The following is a 19404-nucleotide window of genomic DNA, read 5'->3' as shown; positions in this document are numbered from 1 at the left end:
TGGAGGTTGGGGTAGGTAAGGTAAAGTAGGGTAAAAGGGCACAGAATGAGCGCTTTTTTGGTCTTGTTGGAAGAAAATAACATCAAGTGAGTAATGAAGGAAATAACAATGATGGATATAATTGAGTAATAGCTCTATTATTTTGCATAATAACACATAATATGGTAATTCAGAACATATGACAGTCATGATGTGTGTGCAAAACAGGCTGCAGTGAATATAAACTCGACAGAGAATAATTGTCCCGGTTTCTAGAACAGTCGGATCGTGTTAATTAAGTAGGTTAGCGCAAGTAGATCAGAGTAGTGTATCTAAATTTCCAAAAATATGTTTGATATCCATTAAGTACACGTACATTTCCCGTTCTACTTTTGTTTTTATTGAACGTCTACCAGATTACATAAATTTCTTGCGGTTTCCTTGCGGTGACCCTGCGGTGAGATCTAGTTCAAATAATGTCGTCTTTAAATTACAATATGTACACAGCATTACATAAAAAGGTAAATAAAGCAACATTTCCAGAATATTTTCTCGGAACGTCGCCTCGTATGTAACTCGTCTTCGAACAAAGTTCGCAAAAATTCCCCAAAAGAAAAAACACCAGAAACCCGTCATTTTTCATGTACACTGTAAACAGTAATTAAGCAAGTTCGCCAACCTTGATGAAGTAAAAGTCGCATTTGAAAAACAAATCACCGGGATTTGTTACACAACTGTTATCTCGTCTTTTGTTCCACAAATAAACCCGCAGTGTTTTGATGGAGGTAACGGAAAAATCGCAGTTTCGTCTATCTAGTTAGTAGAAAGGCAACTGAGGCCACATTTTCATTACATGATTTCCGCTAATTTAAAAATTCAATTTTCTACAATTAATATCACGTTACTTTGAGTGAAATTGCCGCTCGGTTGCTTTTTTACAGCCGGAAACTGGACGTGTTATTAAAGTCTGGAATTGAGAGGAAAAAGTGAAGTCAAATATTTGCGGCGAGTTTTTATCTAACTTAATATCATTCGGTTTAATGAAAACTGAAGTTTGAAATGAAGGTGGATTTTATGAAATGCCAGTAATTTCAGCGTGGATGTTTGATTTGGTTGCAATTAGAACGCAAATGCGTTACAATGAAGGCTTTGTTTGGAAATCGTGCATTATTTTAATCGGAAATGTGTAATGTTCATTTATTCTATTATTATTCCCAACACACGGTGATTATTTTCAAGTTAAAATGATTTTAAACATTTTCAAACATCTAACCCTTATAAGTCAAAAAGTAACAAAATAGACAAAAATAACTAAAAAAGGAAAATTCATTTTGAAACTGCAAAACCAAATGCTCTAAAATCTTGCAGAAGTTTTAAAACATGGTATTTTAATCAAAATAAATGTTTATCCCCCCACACAAATCGACGATATCTCAAAATTTATTTCAATTTATAGTAATACAGCTATTCAAATTGAATTATTTACGTGGCCTTGCAAACATGTTGATGAAGTCATCACAAAATTTTGTAATTATTTAAGATTGTACATACATATAACTTTATTTTAACTTTATACCTAGAGGTTATCATTAAAAAATAAAATTCAAAATTAAATCTTATAACAATTTTTCAGTTTTCAATTGTTTGGTACTGTTGAATTTTGGAATTTTTTCAATTTAAAAATTTGTAGATTTATCAGTTTTTGTTTTTACAGTTGTCAGATTTTTTAGTTTAATACTAATTTTTCAATTTTACAATAATTATCCAATTTTTCAATTTTGTAATTTTACAAATTTTCAATTTTTTGTTGTTAATTGTTCCAAATTTTTTGAATTTTCTGTTTAGGTATTCTACAATTTTTCGTTTTTAAAGGTATCAAGGTCATTGTTTCGCTTTTCTAATTTTTAATTTTTTATATTTCAAAATCTCGATTTCCAATTTTCCAAGTTTTTGATTTTGCAGTTTCATAATTTTGCAACTTTTCTATTTTTTACTTACCTGATTTTTCAGTTTGTATTTTTACAATTTTTCGATTTCTCAATTGTTAAATTTTAAATGAATGAGTTGTCAATTTTTGATTTTTCAATTATCAGATTTTTCCATTTCTGGATTCTTCAATTTTTCGATTTTTCACTTTTCACTTATATGTCGATGTTTCAATTTGAGAATTTTACAATTTTTTATTTTTGCAGTTTAATAAATTTTTGAGTTTACAACTATCAAATTTTTCAATTTTGTAATTTTACAATTTTTCAGTTTTTTTATTTGTAATTGTGTCAATTCAATTTCAAAATTTCAGTTTTAATTTTTCCAGTTTTTGATTTTTCAGGTTATATTATTTTTAAATTTTTCGATTTACAATTTTTTGATTTGTCATTTCCACATTTTTATAATTTATAATATTTGGTTTTTATGAGACAGTTTTCTCAATTTTCAATTTTGTAGTTCTTCGTTTTTTACAATTTTTTAATTTTTGATTTTTCAATTATCCGGATTTCATTGTTTCTCCTTTACAATTTTTCAGATCTACAGATTAATCTACATGTTTCGATTTTACAATTATCCAATTTTTCAATCGTCCGGTTTTTAATGAATCAATTTTTCAACTATCAGATTTTCCAATTTCCCGATTTTTCACTTTTCAATTGTTTGACATTGTTGAATTTTTGAATTTTTTCGATTTCAAAATTTGTAGATTTTTCAGATTTCGATTTTACAATTATCCAATTTTTCAATTTTGTAATTTTACAAAATACAATTTTCTTTATTTTTAAGTGTTCAAAATATTTTTGAATTTTCTACTCAGCTATTTTACAATTTTTCGGTTTTAAAGGTACTCGATTTTTCAATTATCCGAATTTCATTGTTTAATATTTCAAAATTTCGATTTTCAATTTTGCAAGTTTTTGATTTTCCAATCTTATAATTTTGCAATTTTTCTGTTTAACAATTCTTGGATTTTTCAATTTTCAATTTTAAAATGACACAATTTTTGAGTTTTGTAATTTTGCAATTTTTCAGTTTTTTTATTTGTAATTGTGTCAATTCAATTTCAAAATTTCAGTTTTAATTTTTCCAGTTTTTGATTTTTCAGGTTATATTATTTTTAAATTTTTCGATTTACAATTTTTTGATTTGTCATTTCCACATTTTTATAATTTATAATATTTGGTTTTTATGAGACAGTTTTCTCAATTTTCAATTTTGTAGTTCTTCGTTTTTTACAATTTTTTAATTTTTGATTTTTCAATTATCCGGATTTCATTGTTTCTCCTTTACAATTTTTCAGATCTACAGATTAATCATACATGTTTCGATTTTACAATTATCCAATTTTTCAATCGTCCGGTTTTTAATGAATCAATTTTTCAACTATCAGATTTTCCAATTTCCCGATTTTTCACTTTTCAATTGTTTGACATTGTTGAATTTTTGAATTTTTTCGATTTCAAAATTTGTAGATTTTTCAGATTTCGATTTTACAATTATCCAATTTTTCAATTTTGTAATTTTACAAAATACAATTTTCTTTATTTTTAAGTGTTCAAAATATTTTTGAATTTTCTACTCAGCTATTTTACAATTTTTCGGTTTTAAAGGTACTCGATTTTTCAATTATCCGAATTTCATTGTTTAATATTTCAAAATTTCGATTTTCAATTTTGCAAGTTTTTGATTTTTGTTCGAGCCACCTGCACGGCGGCTCTCTCACCCGACTGCAGCGAATTTCTTAATCACCCAATGTGAGGGTGCGGCACCCTTTTGTGGGGCCAAGTCTTTATAATTAGGTATAGTTTGTAAAAATAGGGAGTAAGAATTTGGACTTGAGACTGTTAACATCGTACAAATATACATATTCAAGCGCCACCGTATTTTTATTGTATTTATTACAATTGGTCCTTCGAGTTATCGCAACATATTTTTGGTCCGATCGAGTCGGATAGTGAATCAGCGATTGTGTTTTGGGTGAAACAATCCCGTACTTCAACAATTTTGTGTCTTGGGTGAAACAATCCCGTACTTCAACAATTTTGTGTCTTGGGTGAAACAATCCCGTACTTCAACAATTTTGTGTTTTGGGTGAAACAATCCCGTATTTGCAATTGTGTTTTGGGGCGAAACAAACCCGCAACAAGAATAACAGTGTTAGTGGCGAATTCAGCATCAGCAGCAGGATTTCCACAACGAGACAGGTGGAAAAATCACGAGAAAAATCGTGGATAACAGCAACACATCAGGTTAGTGGTCATTGCTTCCCTCAAGTCCTACTCCAATTTTTACCGTATACATTTCTTCGTGCGATAGTTTATACATCAGTAATTCAAATTTTATACGTACTTAATTCGTTTTGTGGTGCTTAAACGATTTAGAAATCGCACATTTCAGTTCAGCAGACTTGCAGTTCATTCCGTTGCTCAGATCGAATTTTTATATCAAAATGCCAACAGTAGAAGAATTAAAGGAAACTCGTAAACAAACGAAATCGGCAGTAACGCGTTTTGAATCATTTCTAGACAAATTTGAGGCAAATAACATCAATTATCTACTGTTGGAAGAACGATTAATAAATTATAAGCCATTATTAAAACAGTTTGAGGAAGTACAATCAAAAATTGAAATTTTACGTCAATCTGACGAAGAAGCAGATGTTCGTGAAGCATTTGAAGATAGGTATTATGAATTATTAGTTAGAGCACGAAAAATTATTGAACTAAAAACAAAACCCGGTGCACGAACTCCGGAGACCGAAGCTCCTAATCAAACGCAAAATTCTAGTAATATCGCCGTACAGTTACCGATAATTAATCTGCCTAAATTCAGCGGCGAATATACAGAGTGGACGACATTTTACGACAGTTTCATTTCTCTTATTCACGAAAATAGTAGTCTTTCTAATATTCAAAAATTCCACTATCTAAAGGGTTGCCTGTTAGGAGATGCAAAACGTACCATAGATTTATTACCGATTTCGGCCGAAAGTTACCAATCCGCATGGAACCTTTTAACTGACCGTTACAAAAATAAAAGACTTATTGTACAAAACCATATTCACGCGATTTTTAATCTACAACCAATGAACAAGTCACCCAGTTCCTTAAGGGAATTATTAGACGGTATAAGTACGCACTTAGCGGCTTTAACAACACAAAATGTGGACGTAACGTCATGGGATGTCTTATTAATATATCTAACAACAACAAAATTTGATTTTTTAACTAAACGCGAATGGGAGTCACGTTTAAAGGCCAACGAATTACCGACGTGGAAACAAATGGTCGAATTTTTAAAACAACGATGTTTAACACTAGAATCAATGGAATTCAATTTAAGTAACCATAACGTGAACTCTGCACCTTTAAAGAAAACACAGAATGCAGAAGTTCCTGTAAGGAAAAACTATCAATTTGTTAATAATCAAAATACAATCGCGTGCGTTATGTGTAAAGGCCATCACAATTTATTCCACTGTCCCAAATTCCTCGAACTCAGCATAAACGAGCGCATTGAGCACGTTAAAAGATGGAAAATATGCTTCAATTGTTTAAAAGGTGGTCATGATTCAAGAACTTGCCGGTCTATGACGTGCAAGATATGTTCAAACCGACACAATTCGTTACTACATCAATCAAGAGGTCCAAATTATAATAATCAGAGTCAGACTGCAAACCTTAGCATAAACAATTATCAATTAAATTCTAATGTTCAAGTAATTTTGTCAACAGCATTGGTTCAGTGTTCAGACTCAAATGGAAAGGTTTACACCTGTAGAGCGTTGCTTGATCAAGGATCGCAACAACATTTAATTACGGAAGAAATGTGTAAAAGATTAAACTTAACTACAAAATCTGTGCATGCAGGCATAAGTTCGGTTTGTGGTAGTTACAATGAAATTAAACATTCTACTACGCTTCACTTTAAATCATTGCACGATAATTATACCGAAAAAATTGCATGTTTGGTAGTCCCCAATATAAATCGAAATTATCCCATAGATACGTTCGACAAATCCGAGATTCCGGTTCCCCAAAATTTAAATTTAGCAGATCCTAATTACAACATTTCAAGTCCTATTGATATTTTAATTGGCGCGGCTTTGTTTTGGGAACTACTTCGAGACGGACGGATGAAATTGTCGAACGAACAGACTTTTCTTCATAACACATGTTTGGGGTGGATATTGGGTGGACCATTTACAGCGGCAGCAATCCAGATTAATAGTATATTTTGCGGTAATTTAAACACCTGTGCATTAGAACATTTAGACAAACAAGTAACAAAATTTTGGGAGGTCGAAAATTATGACAACCGTATCGAAAACTTAAGTTCTGAAGATCAGTTGTGCGAAAATTTATTCGTAAAACAACACAGCAGAGATCCCAATGGGAAATTTATTGTGCGCTTACCATTCAAGGCAAATCCTCCCAATTTAGGTTCTACAAAGGAAATAGCGTACAAGCGATTTAGGTCTCTCGAAAAGAAATTTGAAAACAATTATGAATTTAGGAATCAATATTGCACTTTCATGGCCGATTACATTGCACTTAATCATATGCAACTGGCAACAGATCAAAATATTCACGAAGGTTGTTTCCTGCCGCATCACGGTGTGATTAAGGATTCGAGCCTAACGACAAAAGTACGAGCCGTTTTTGATGCCAGCACAAAGTCGTCATCCGGATTTAGTCTCAATGATTATCTACTACCGGGACAAAATCTTCAAACCGATATATTTTCATTATTGGTGAGGTCCAGACAATACCAGTTTGTGCTATCTGCTGATATTGTAAAAATGTTTCGGCAAATTTGGGTGGCACCAGACGACTGGAAATATCAAAAAGTTTTATGGCGTTCAAATCTAGACGAACCCATACGGATATATTGCTTGAAAACAGTGTCATATGGCATGGCTTGTGCGCCTTATTTAGCCATGCGATGTTTGCGACAATTAGCAGTAGAAACCGCGGACTCTTATCCACACGCTAGTAGGGTCATTTTGGAAGACTTTTACATGGATGATCTTCTAACGGGTACAAATGACGAAACCGAAGCAATCACACTTCGCGATAATTTAATAAATATTTTAGGTAGTGGCGGTTTCGAAATCACAAAGTGGGCTTCTAATAATGACGCTCTTCTGCCACAGTGTCACAGTGACAACACTGCACTCGTGCGTTTAGATGAAAATATGCAAACAAAAACGTTAGGCCTAAGTTGGGATTGTGCGAATGATAATTTAAAATATGACTTCAAACTACAACATCCAATTAAAATTACTAAACGATCCGTTCTAAGCACAATAGCCACGGTGTATGACCCCATAGGCATCTTAGGTCCTGTCCTAGTGTCAGCAAAATTAATATTACAAAAATTATGGCAATTACAATCCGACTGGGATGACGAATTGCCACCTGAACTAAGTAAACAATTTGAGCACTTTCTCGCTGAACTACAGCATGTAAATGAAATTCAAATTCCTCGGAAGGTAGTTGCAGATTATCCGTATCAAAAAATACAAATTCACGGATTTAGCGACGCGAGTACAAAGGCCTACGGGGCGGCAGTTTATATAAGAACGACTGATATATCAAATTCGCATACTGTGAAACTTCTTTGTTCGAAGACACGAGTTGCTCCAATTAAACAAATTACCCTACCTAGGTTAGAATTATGCGCCGCTACTTTACTTGCCAAATTAATGTCTAAAGTCAAAAATGCGATGAAAATTAATTTTGACGACTGTTACTTATGGAGCGATTCAACAATTGCATTATCTTGGATAGCGGCATCACCAAATCGTTGGCAAACATTTGTTGCTAACCGTGTGTCAGAAATTCAAACTCTTACTAATAATTGTAAATGGCGTCATGTAATCAGCAACGAAAATCCCGCAGATATAATTTCAAGAGGAATGGACCCAAGTGAGCTAAAATCATGTGACTTATGGTGGCACGGTCCGTCTTTTTTAACTAAAGATTTAAACGAATGGCCAGTACCAAAAAGCGTTTTAAATAGTAATTTACCTGAAGAGCGCAAAATTTCACTAGTTTCACATTGTACGTCAGACGAATCTTCGCTTTCTTCATTGTTTACGAGAGTTAGTACATATAAAAAACTAAAACGCATTGTAGCATACTGTTACAGATTTATTAATAAATTGCAGAAAAAACAGTGTAATTATTCAGGTGAATTATCGGTGGAAGAATTAGACGCAGCGCATATTAATACCATAAAGTTAGTTCAAAAAGATCAATTTTCATCCGAAATTAAAGAGCTGCAAAGCAACGGGTTCATAAACAACAATAGCCATTTGAAATCGCTAAATATATTTATGGATGACAACGGCATTTTGAGAGTGGGAGGGCGCTTGCAAAACGCAAAAATAAATTACGATATGAAACATCAAATCCTCCTTCCAAAAAATCATTATGTGACAAAAATTATCATACGTGACGCACACACGGACACACTACACGCAGGAACGCAGGCAACTCTGGCGGCAGTAAGAAGGCAATTTTGGCCCGTATGTGGAAAAACAACTATCAAAAAGATAATACACAATTGCGTAAAATGTCACCAATTTTTTGATTTTCAACTATTCAAAATTTCAATTTGATTTTTTTAAGTTTTTTTAATTTCCAGTTTAATTATCTAAAAATGTTTCGTTTTTAAAGATATCCGAGTTTTCAATTTTACATTTTTACAGTTTTTGGATGTCAATAATTATTCGGTTTTATGAATCAATTTTAATTTTATAATTCTTCGTTTTTTCAATTATTATGTTTTTGATTTTCAATTATCCGAATTTCATTGTTTCGATTTTCCAATTTTTCAATTTCACAACTTTTCGATTTTAAAATTATTCGATTTTCAATTTAATATTTTTGCAATGTTTCAGATTTACATTTTAATAATAATTTTTCGATTTTACAATTATCCAGTTTTTCGATTTTGTAATTTTGCAGTTTTTTTATTTTTAAATTTTTATATTATATATTTTACAAGTTTTCGATCTCTCAATTGTCGGGTTTTTATTTAACCAATTTGTTAACTTAAGTTTTATAATTCATCTATTTTAAAATTTTTGAGTTTTCAAATATTCAATTTTTGATTTTTCAACTCTCCGAATTTCATTGTTTCGGTTTTCCAATTTTTCGATTTCGAAATGTAATTTTTCAATTTTACAATTATCTAATTTTTCGATTTTAAAATTTAACTTTTTTTTCAGCTTTATAGTTTATAATTTTCCAATTTTACAATGATCCAATTTCTCAATTTTATAATTTCGCAATTTTTCGATTTTAAAATCATTCGATTTTTAAATTTTTCCTATTTATTGTTTAACAAAGTTTCGATTTTACAATTAACCAATTTTTCAGTTTTATATTTTTACAATTGTGCGATTTCTCAATCGTCCGGTCTTTAATGGATCAAGTTTTGAATTTTAAATCTTTTTTTAATTGCCCAAATTTCGTTGTTTCTATTTTCCAATTTTTTCATTGTTAATTAAAAAAATATATATACAGGGTGATGAAAAAATTAAGTATTTGCTGGATGGTACGTTGTTAAGACGCCTCTGTAGAGCACGAAAAAAATGGTTAAAAAAATCTATGAACCAAATTTTTGAAAATATTCTTCAAAACTGAATAATTAAATTCGTAATTCTGATATATTTTGATGTGATTTTAATTGAAAGTCTAGAACTCTCATAAAAATTGTCTAAAATGACGCTGTAAATTGTATTCTAGCAAATTATTATTACATTCTTAATAACCAATTGTTTAACTGTCTATTAGACAATTCAGTTTATTAAAACAAGTTAGAATTTCGAAGTTAATCCTTCAATATTTTTAAAAATGCGGTGTGGGGATTTTTGGGTGTCAAAATTTCGAGATATAGAATTCAAAAATAGGGTTAATTTTTGAGCAGTATTGTTCCCATATTATATACAATTATAATTCGCTGTATTAATCCTTTTCCGGTTAATTAGAAAAAAATCAAGAAAAAATACTAAATTGGTTTTTCTTGTTTCGCAATTATTTGTTTGTCTCTCACCTCACTTGATTTCTTAAAAACAAAAAACGAAAGTGATTAGATATGAAAAAAAGTACCAAAAAACGACTGAGTCAAGGTTTTTTCACCGGATTCATAATCTCTTATTAATATTTTAAAAAACCAATGTCAAAAATTTTTCATGTACATTTTTGTCCTGCAGTAGAGAAATTTGCAGCGATTTTAACCACAACCACAGCGGAATTATATGCCATTAATAACAAATTATCAGATCACTTTTACTATAATAATTAATAACACAAATCACTCTATAGGAGTGTCAAACTAATCCTTTCCCTGAAAACACCACCAAAGTCACACATGCTTGCAAAATAATAAATCTTGCACTAATCTGACGCACTTACGAACCCAAGTAAATAATAGCGCGATAACATATCAGGTTTATTTGTTTATCAATTTCTTATCTTATGTCACGCGTGCTGCATTCATTTGTTATAATGTTGTAATTCCAAACCCAGTTCTTGGTTTCTCTTTAGAACTAAATCCGCGATCCGTCAAAAATACATGTATAAAACCATGAACGAAAACTGGAGAGCGGCATCCGGTGCCGCTTCCGCCAAATCGGACACACATTTAAATTGTCGTTCGAACGCTACTCTAGACCATTACAGTTAAGAGAATTTTTACGATCGTGTGGTATATTTATAATTATTTAAATTTAATGTAAAATTCGACCTTGTTCCACTGAATTCGACTGCCAGCTTTCATTAACAAATTAAACCTATTATATAATTAAGCGAAATAGATGTGCATTAGGTGATTAATTACATTGGTAGGTCTCGATAGGTTGGTTTAAAAAATAGCACTGATGTAATATATTACACAAAATAAAAAAAGATTTTTTAACAAACACTACATGGTCTGAACGAACAGTAATATAAGGACTGGAAGTAATAACGAATATATTTTTAGATCGTAAAAATCTTGGACTTAGTCCTGACCTACGTCAGTCCATAACACAGTGAGCAGGTCTCCAAAAATTAAACTAGTGTCATTATTATTACTATTCAAACCTGTTAAATCTCTGCCAAAACCTGTTAAATCCGGAACCCAAAATTCCCAACGACACATCGATTTCGTAGTTTGGGCAACTGCCACTTTTTAAATAACCAACCCAAAACCGCAGTTCAACCTCTCGTAACGCATTCACATTAAATTTAGCACATTGTCTGCCCCATTTTCGCGTCTGTACCCCTCTATTTTTACTTAGCCTGATTGAAATTGGGGTAAGTCAACTTACGCAACCCAAAACCGCCAAATCGGGCCCGTTTATGCCACCTACAAACCTAAATTTAAGTCCATTCATAAACCCGCGATTTACAAATTTGAGCACGTTTTGTTAAATTTTCCGGATTGCGGTAAAAATAGCGACGCGTTCTAAGAAAAACTCGGTGTGACGAAAATAGAAATGCGACGTTTCGAGTAAAAGCGCCTTTCATCCGCCGGACTAAACGTCCGTTCACGTGTCGGAGCGTTTGTTTTGATCATAATTGGCGGATTATCGCGGGTTTATTGTAAATATTTTGGTTGATTTTAATTCAAAAGTAATAAAAACGATAGTCGGCTGGTATCGACTTCCGTGATAACTTCCGCAAACGTCCAAATCCGCATTATAAATTAAAAAATAAATGATAAAATCATTAATACTGGTTAAAACTTACCAAAAATTTCAGTTTTTTTTTTTTTCACAAAAGGGCCGCACTAACTCACTGGTACTTTTTCAAGTACTTGACACAAATCCATTGATTGTAATAAATCATGTTGGCAATTGCGGGCACTAACACTCAAAAACGAATCAAGTTTGGAAGTTCGCCAAAGAGCGCGAAAGCACGACGTATCTGAATCACAACTGCTGGATATTTGCTAAGTATAGGAGTAGAAACGTGGTGACCACCTCTACAAGCCATCGGCTTTGCGGCATTACACGTGTGACGTCACCGTCTACCATGAAACGACCATCGCGTTTGCCTCTAGGTGAGAATAGTCATCGTGGGAATTTCGTAACGATTTTTAACGATAATCGGCGCCTTAGCCGGAAAAGTCGGCGCAAAAAAATTAATTGCGCAAAAGTAAAAACGTTTTACGCAACAAATTCAAACATCATTATTGTAAATAATCGTAGCAATTTTATTATTTATTTATTTTAGTTTTCTCTGTATTCATATAATAAGCAAATTTTGAATTTCGTGTAGGCAATCACATATACCCGAAATCGCGACTTTGTTGCCTAATAATTGACCAGATTAACAAAATCCCGACATAACATTCAAGTTATGGTCACTTTAGTGCCAAAAACGCACCAGACGCATTTATTTTCTCCGCAGCAGAAATTTCCGGTGCGGCTAGGCAACCCACCATACACCACTGCAGGAATCGACGCCGTTGTAGTTGCCTATCTCCCAATCTTCGCGTGTTTACGACTTCGCATAAATTTGAATTGAAAGCGATTTAGCTGTTCTAGATTATAATGCGGATTGTCAGGGAATGCGAGCTTAAAGTTCGTCTAATGAAATCTAAATTTCCCGGAAAAGCTCTGGATGTCACAGCTGGCGTTGCGTATGCTGAGATATGTGAAAGTTGGGGTTTGATTACGTCATGGTGGTTCGGGGGTGTTTTTTGATATGCGTGATGTTTGGTTTAGTGGTTGTAATTAGGGGATTATTTTAAATGTTGTTGCGTCACGGTATGGTAATCAAGGGGTTGAATGTTAATCGGTGACAGGATGCTAAAGATTCTGCTTTGTTTACATTGTAAGGGTTGATTTATGCAAATTTGCGAATTTAATTGTTGATTTTGTCAGATTTGTTGATGATTTTGGTTTTTGTTGATTTTGATGTGTTTTCAACAAAAAGGGAAGTTTTAATTAAAGCGCCGTTTCGTCACCTGAGGACTTGTTTGATCTACAGACCAGAGAGAGCTCAGGCGATTGTCGACTTTAAGCGTTCGGAAGCGATTTGGACTATTATGTGTGCGGGAAATAGTTTTTTGCTCGGGTTTTAGTACATAAAATGTAGCTATTTTTATGTTTTGGAAACATTGTCTCCTACTTTGTAAGATTTTTAAATGTTTTTAGCGACAAATGTTTGTGATTATTTTAGATACATTGTATGATATTAACACACACAATTTTTGAATGTTTCGATTTTTTAGTTTTCCAGTTTTTTCAATTTCCCAATTTTTCGTCATTTCAGTTTTGGAATTGTTCAATTTATTGACTTTTTTATGTTCAATTTTTTTTTATTTTTTGTTATAATTAATTTTCAATTTTTCATTTTCAACATTTCGATTTCCCGATTTTTCGAAGTCTCGAATTTTCGATGTTACAGTTTTCCAATTTTTCGGTGTTCTAATTTCACGATTTTTCAATTTTTTGATTTCCGAATTTTTTGTGATTTCAGTTTGGAATTTTTTTTTCTCGGTGTTTCAGTTTTTTAATTTTTCAATTTTCCAATTTTTCAATTTTTGGCTTTTTTAATTCCGGAATTTTCGATTTCTGTGTTTTTAAATTTTAGATTTCTCAATTCTTCGAATTTTCGATTTCACTGTTTCGATTGTTTCAGTTTTTTGGTTTTTCAATTTTTCGATTTTTTAAATTTTTTATTTTTCGATTTTGTGTTTATTTTCGATACATTGTATATCAACCTTGAGAAAAAAAAATCAAAAATTAAAGTAATCAAAAATTTGAAAAATCGAAAATCTGAAAAATCCAGTAATCTAAAAATCGAAACATAAAAAAGTCCTAAAACCGAAAAACCGAAAAATATATTACTTAAAAAACCGAAAAATTGAAAAATAGAAATATGAAAGAACGGAAAATTGACAAATCGAAACTCCAAAATTTAAAAAATGGAAAATCGAAAAACCGAAAATCCGAAAAGTAAAAAGTCGAAAACCGAGAAATCAAAAAAATTAGAAAATTAAAAATCTAAAAATTGATAAATCGAGAAATTGAACAACCAAAAAATCGAAACTGAAATATTGAGAAATCGAAAGATCAAAAAATCGAGAACTCGAAGTCATGAAGTCGAAAAATCGAAAAATTGGGAAACCGAAATAGGCCAAAATCGAAAAATCGAAAAGTTAAAAGTTAAAAAATGGAAAATCGAAAAATCTAAGAGCGGGAAAATAAAAAAACGAAAAAACGGAAAGAATGAAAAACTGAGAAACCGAAATAGGCCAAAATAAAAAATCGAAAAGTTATAAATTGAAGAACTGATAAATAAATCAAAATATCGAAACATCCAAATCTTGATAAATCGGGAAATCGAAAAATCGAAAAATTTTAAAAATGAAAAATTAAAAAACTGACTATTTGAAAAAACGAAAACTCCAAAGCCTGGAAGATGAAAAATTGAAAGATTAAGAATTCGAACATTTGAAAAATTCGAAAAATTGAAAAATTGAAATATCGAAGAATTGAAATGAAAAATCGAGAAATCGAAAAATCTACAATTGAAAAAACGTAACATCAAAAAATTGAAAATCGAGAAATTGAAAAATCGAAAGATTGAATAATAAATAATCTCGATTTTTTAGTTTTTCGATGTTTCAATTTTTCAATTTTTATATTTCCCAATTTTTGTGATGTCGGTTTGAAAATTTTTAATTTCTCGGTGTTTCAGTTTTTTGATTTTTCAATTTTTTGTTTTTTAAAATCCTGATTTCTCTATTTTTAAATTTTAGATTTTTCAATTTTTCAAATTTCCGATTTTCGCTGTTTTGATGTTCGACTTTTCAGTTCTTCGATTTTTCAGTTTTTTGAATTTTCAATTTTTCGATTTTTAAAATTTTTAATTTTTCAATTTTAGTGACAAACTTTTATGTTTATTTTCGATACATTGATATTAACACTGAGAAAAAAAATGAAAAATTAAAATGATCGAAAAATTTAAAAATCTAAAATTTAAAAACCGAAAAACGAAAAATCGAAAAATTGAAAAATCGAAACATCGAAAGTCTGGAAAATCGAAAAACCGAAAATCCTAAAAGTAAAAAATCGAAAAATCAAAAGATCGAGAAATCAAGAAGTCGACAAGTCGAAAAATTGAGAAACCGAATAGGCCAAAATCAAAAATCAAAATAAATCCTGAAACTGAACAATCAAAATATCGAAACATCCAAATCTCGATAAATAGAAAAATTAAAAAATGAAAAATCAAAAAATCAAAAATTTGAAAAAACGAAAAATTGAAAAACAGAAAATATAAAACCGGGAAGTTGAAGTAGCGAAAGATTAAGAAATTGAAAATTTGAAATATTCGAAAAAATGAAATATCGAAGAAATGAAATGAAAAATCGAGAAATCGAAAAATCTAAAATTTGGTAATCATAAAAAAATCGACACATCGAATAATCGAAATATTGAAAAATACCAAAACTGCAATATCCAAAAGCTGAGAATCTAAAAAATTGAAAAATTGAGAAATCGAAAAGTCAAAAAAGTGAAGTCGAAAAATCGAAAAATTGAAGAATTGAATAACTGGAATATTGAAACAGTTCAAAGTCAAGAAAACTCGAAAAATTGAAAATTTAGAAAAGTCAAAAATTAAAAGTTCAAAAATCAAAATATTTAAAAATCGTAAAATTGAAAGAAAAAATTGAAGAAACGTCAAACTCAAACATCGAAAAATTGAAATTCGAGAAATTGAAGAATTGAGAAATGGAATAGTCAATAAAGTGAAGTCGAAAAATTGAAGAATTGAATAATTGAAATATTGAAGCAGTTCAAAGTCAAGAAAACTCGAAAAATTGAAAATTTAAAAAAGTCAAATATTAAAAGTTCAAAAATCAAAATATTTAAAAATCGTAAAATTGAAGGGAAAAATTGAAAAAACGTCAAACTCAAACATCGAAAAATTGAAATTCGAGAAATTGAAAAATTGAGAAATAGTAAAATCGAAAAATTGAATAATAAATAGTATGAAAAATCCCAAAATTTAAATTTCTAAAAATTGAAAAATGAAAGAAAAACTAATGAATATCCAAAAACTGAGAAATAAAAAAATTGAAAAATTGAGAAATCAAAAAGACAAAAAAGCAAAGTCAAAAATCGAAATAGTTATTCAAAAATCGTAAAACTGAAGAGAAGAAAAATTGGAAAAATGTAAAATTGAAACTTCGAAAAATCGAAAAACTAAAAATCGTGAAACTGAAAAATTGAAAAATAATAAAATCGAAAAATTGAATAATAAATAAACTGAAAAGTCCCAAAACTGAAACTTTCAAAAATTGAAAAATGAAAGAAAAACTGAAATATCCAAAAACTGAGAAATAAAAAAATAAATTGGAAAATTGATTTTTTAAATTCTGGAATTTTCGATTTCCCCATTTTTAAATTTTAGATTTTGAATTTTTAAAATTCCGATTTTCTCGATTTTTCGGCTTTTGAGTTCTTCGAATTTTCAGTTTTTGGTTTTTCAAATTTTCGATTTTAACATTTTTTTAAAATCTAAAAGCGGAAAAATAAAAAAACGAAAAAACGGAAAAATGGAAAAACCGAGAAACCGAAATAGGCCAAAATATAAAATCGAAAAGTTATAAATTGAAGAACTGATAAATCGAGAAATTGAACAATCAAATCGTAAAATTGAAGAGGAGAAAAATTGAAAAAACGTAAAACTGAAACATCGGAAATTTGAAAATCGAAAAATTGAGAAACTGAGAAATTCTAAAATCGAAAACCTAAATAATCAATAGTCCGAAAAATCCCAAAGCTAAAATTTCGAAAAATTGAAATGTGAAAGAAAAACTGAAGAATGGAAAAACTGAAAAATCTCAAAACTGAGAAATTAAAAAACTGAAAAATTGAGAAATCGTAAAACTGAAGAGGAGAAAAATGGGAAAAACGTAAAATTGAAACATCGGAAAATTGAGAAATTGAAAAATTGAAAATCGTGGAATTGAAAAATTGAAAAACAGGAAAATCGAAAAATTAAATAATTAATGAAAATCGAAACCTTTGAAAATAGAAAAAATTGAAAAATCAAAAACCTGAAAAATCGAAAAATTGAAGAATTGAAAAACTGAAAAATCGAAACAGTGGAAATTCAAGATATGGGAAAATCAAAACCTCGATTAATTGAAAAATCGAAAAATCGAGAGCTTCAAAAACTGAAAAATTTAAATATTTAAAAACCGTAAAATTGAAAAGGAGAAAAATGAAAAAAACGTTAAACTGAGACATCGAAAAATTGAGAAATCGAAAAACTGAAAATCGAGAAATTGAAAAATTGGGAATTTATAAAATCCAAAAATTGAATAACAAATAAACTCAAAAATTCCAAAACTAAAATTTCGAAAAATTGAAAACAAAAAAATCGGGAAACCGAAAAATCGGTTTTGCAGTTTCAAAATTTTAATTGGTTCAGTAGTGTTGTAGATTATCTGTCTAATAAGAATTCGGACAGACGGCAGACAGATAGACAAACAGACAGACAGACGGACGTAAAAAGAAATACTCTATTTCGCTGTCAACGTACTTAATTAGTTACAATAATTATTTAAATTACTTGATTAATACTAGTTTGAGCAAACTGTGACCATGTAGACTGATGACGTGAGTATTGCATAATTATTATGAGTAAGCAGTGCGTTTAAAATTTTACCATGAATCAATAGATCAATCAACTAATCAACATATATATTATATGTTGCAACGTTGTAACACTTGTAACCTACAAGGCGTATTGTGTGTTGCCTACCGTAAACCCATTATTCAAAATTTTCAATCAAGATCTCAGGTTTTTAAATATATTTTTAGGCCCGTTGGACCCTACTAAGAGGAATCGTGTTATGTTAATTTCTATTTATATAATTATTTTACCAAAATATATACTAAGAAAATTTTAGCTTAAGCACAGTCATCACATTTCACAGTAGACGAACTTGACTTCGTTAGCGATATGGAGCAAACCAATAATTTATATTAAATCATCGGGTGAGTCATCAACTTTTTATTTTACTATACGTCGTAAAGCCAGGACCGTCCTTGCTTGACGTCATCCACGTTCATTCATCTTTTTTGAAAGTAGAATTGCTGATTTAATTTCTTAATTTAAATACTGTGTATTGAACTTTGGACGTTCCGTGATGTGTTCTGCGTTGTATTTGAGGGCGAATGTTAACTGATTTGTAAATTTAAGACCCAATCGCGGCATCACCTGGAAACCGTTTGCTATAATTTTCAAAATTACCACAATTTTCAAAAATAAATAAATCATCTTCAAGACTCCTGATCTATTTGTTACTTATTTAACCGCGCTTGAAAATATTACAATAATCGTTCAATAACGTAGGCAACCACTGATACTTTTTAGAACTTGAGAATCAGCAATACCACCTTTAGGCAACGTTTGCAATTTTTCGTATTTTCAGTTTTCCAACTTTAGAAATTTTCAATTTTAATATTTTGCAATTTTTCGGTTTTTTATTTACGTTACTTTTTCACTTATTCGATTTTTCAGTGTTTCGATTTTATTGTTTTTTTTTGTTTTCTCAATTTTAATTTTTCAGTTTCTAGTTTCTTCAATTTTCCGTTTTGCAACTTTTCTATACTTCTTTTTTTTTTGTTTTTTTATTTTTAAGATATGCGACTCTGGCACTTTACGGAATTTGAAATTCCAGAATTCGGGCTTTTAAGATTTAAAATTTAAGCTCCAGAATTAGCATTATCGAATTACGTTTTTTAGAATTGTGCATTTCGTCTTTTAGGATTTTAAAACACAAGACGGAATTTCAGAATTTCAATATTTATGATTTATGAGACGGCTTTTTTGGGATCAAAGTTTCTGAAATAATGAATTTCAAAATTTCGGAATTTGGCAGTTCAGTTTTTAAGATTTAGCACTGGAGGCATGATGACATCAGGAACTACATTTTCAAAACTTCTGAATTTGGAGTTCCAAGATTGGAGTTTTAAGATTTAAGATTTCAGGCTTATTTCAGGCTTCTAGATAATTCTAGATAATACTAATGCATTTTCAAATTCATTTCTTTTTATTTTGAATTTCGTATTTTAAGTATTAAAATTTAAAACTTGTATTTGATATTCCAGTATCTAGGGTTTCAAAATGTGAAGATTCCAAATTTTAACATCATAGTATTCGGGATAACATCACAATTTCAATATTTATAATTTGTCATTCGGCGCTTTGGGATTCAAAGATTTTGGAGTCATGAATCCCAGAATTTTAAAATTCGGAATTTGGGAATTCAACTTTCAGGATATAGGATTGGAGACATGATGACATCAGGAACCACATCTACAAAATTTTCGAATTTGGAATTCCAAAACTATAGTTTTTAAAATTTCAGGTTTCTAGAATTGGCATTTTCAAATTCATTTTCTGTAATAAA

General features: G+C 30.3%; 2 protein-coding genes across 8 annotated transcripts in view; one reads left to right on the top strand and one right to left on the bottom strand.

The window, feature by feature from the left end:
- LOC135132664 (G protein-activated inward rectifier potassium channel 3-like) overlaps positions 1 to 12009 on the bottom strand; it is an 85112-nt gene extending 73103 nt beyond the window's left edge. For 2 of the 7 annotated variants that reach the window (XM_064060818.1, XM_064060821.1), the window contains exon 1: positions 11712 to 12004. The gene's annotated coding sequence lies outside the window, so the exon portion shown is untranslated. Of the gene's footprint in view, positions 1 to 11711 lie in introns of all 7 variants that reach the window. The other 5 variants (XM_064060822.1, XM_064060820.1, XM_064060819.1 and 2 more) reach the window with 5 other exon arrangements.
- LOC135131754 (uncharacterized) lies at positions 4418 to 12670 on the top strand. The gene is made up of 4 exons (XM_064059602.1): positions 4418 to 7898; positions 11851 to 12024; positions 12322 to 12434; positions 12512 to 12670. The coding sequence occupies exons 1-4, from the start codon at positions 4418 to 4420 to the stop codon at positions 12668 to 12670; spliced, it is 3927 nt and encodes a 1308-aa protein (XP_063915672.1).
- Positions 12671 to 19404: the final 6734 nt, after the last annotated feature.

The sequence above is a fragment of the Zophobas morio genome, unplaced genomic scaffold (assembly GCF_036711695.1).
Source record: "Zophobas morio isolate AGI-343-1 ecotype UQ-CSIRO unplaced genomic scaffold, CSIRO_AGI_Zmor_V1 ptg000021l, whole genome shotgun sequence".
NCBI classification, from domain to species: Eukaryota; Metazoa; Arthropoda; class Insecta; order Coleoptera; family Tenebrionidae; genus Zophobas; species Zophobas morio.
This window is presented reverse-complemented; position numbering and strand designations above follow the sequence as displayed.

Coding starts and splice junctions, on each gene's coding strand:
- LOC135131754 (XM_064059602.1), top strand. CDS start 4,418: ATGCCAACAGTAGAAGAATTAAAGGAAACTCGTAAACAAACGAAATCG. Junction 12,025..12,321: donor ACCATCGCGTTTGCCTCTAG/GTGAGAATAGTC, acceptor ATAACATTCAAG/TTATGGTCACTTTAGTGCCA. Junction 12,435..12,511: donor CTGCAGGAATCGACGCCGTT/GTAGTTGCCTAT, acceptor TAGCTGTTCTAG/ATTATAATGCGGATTGTCAG.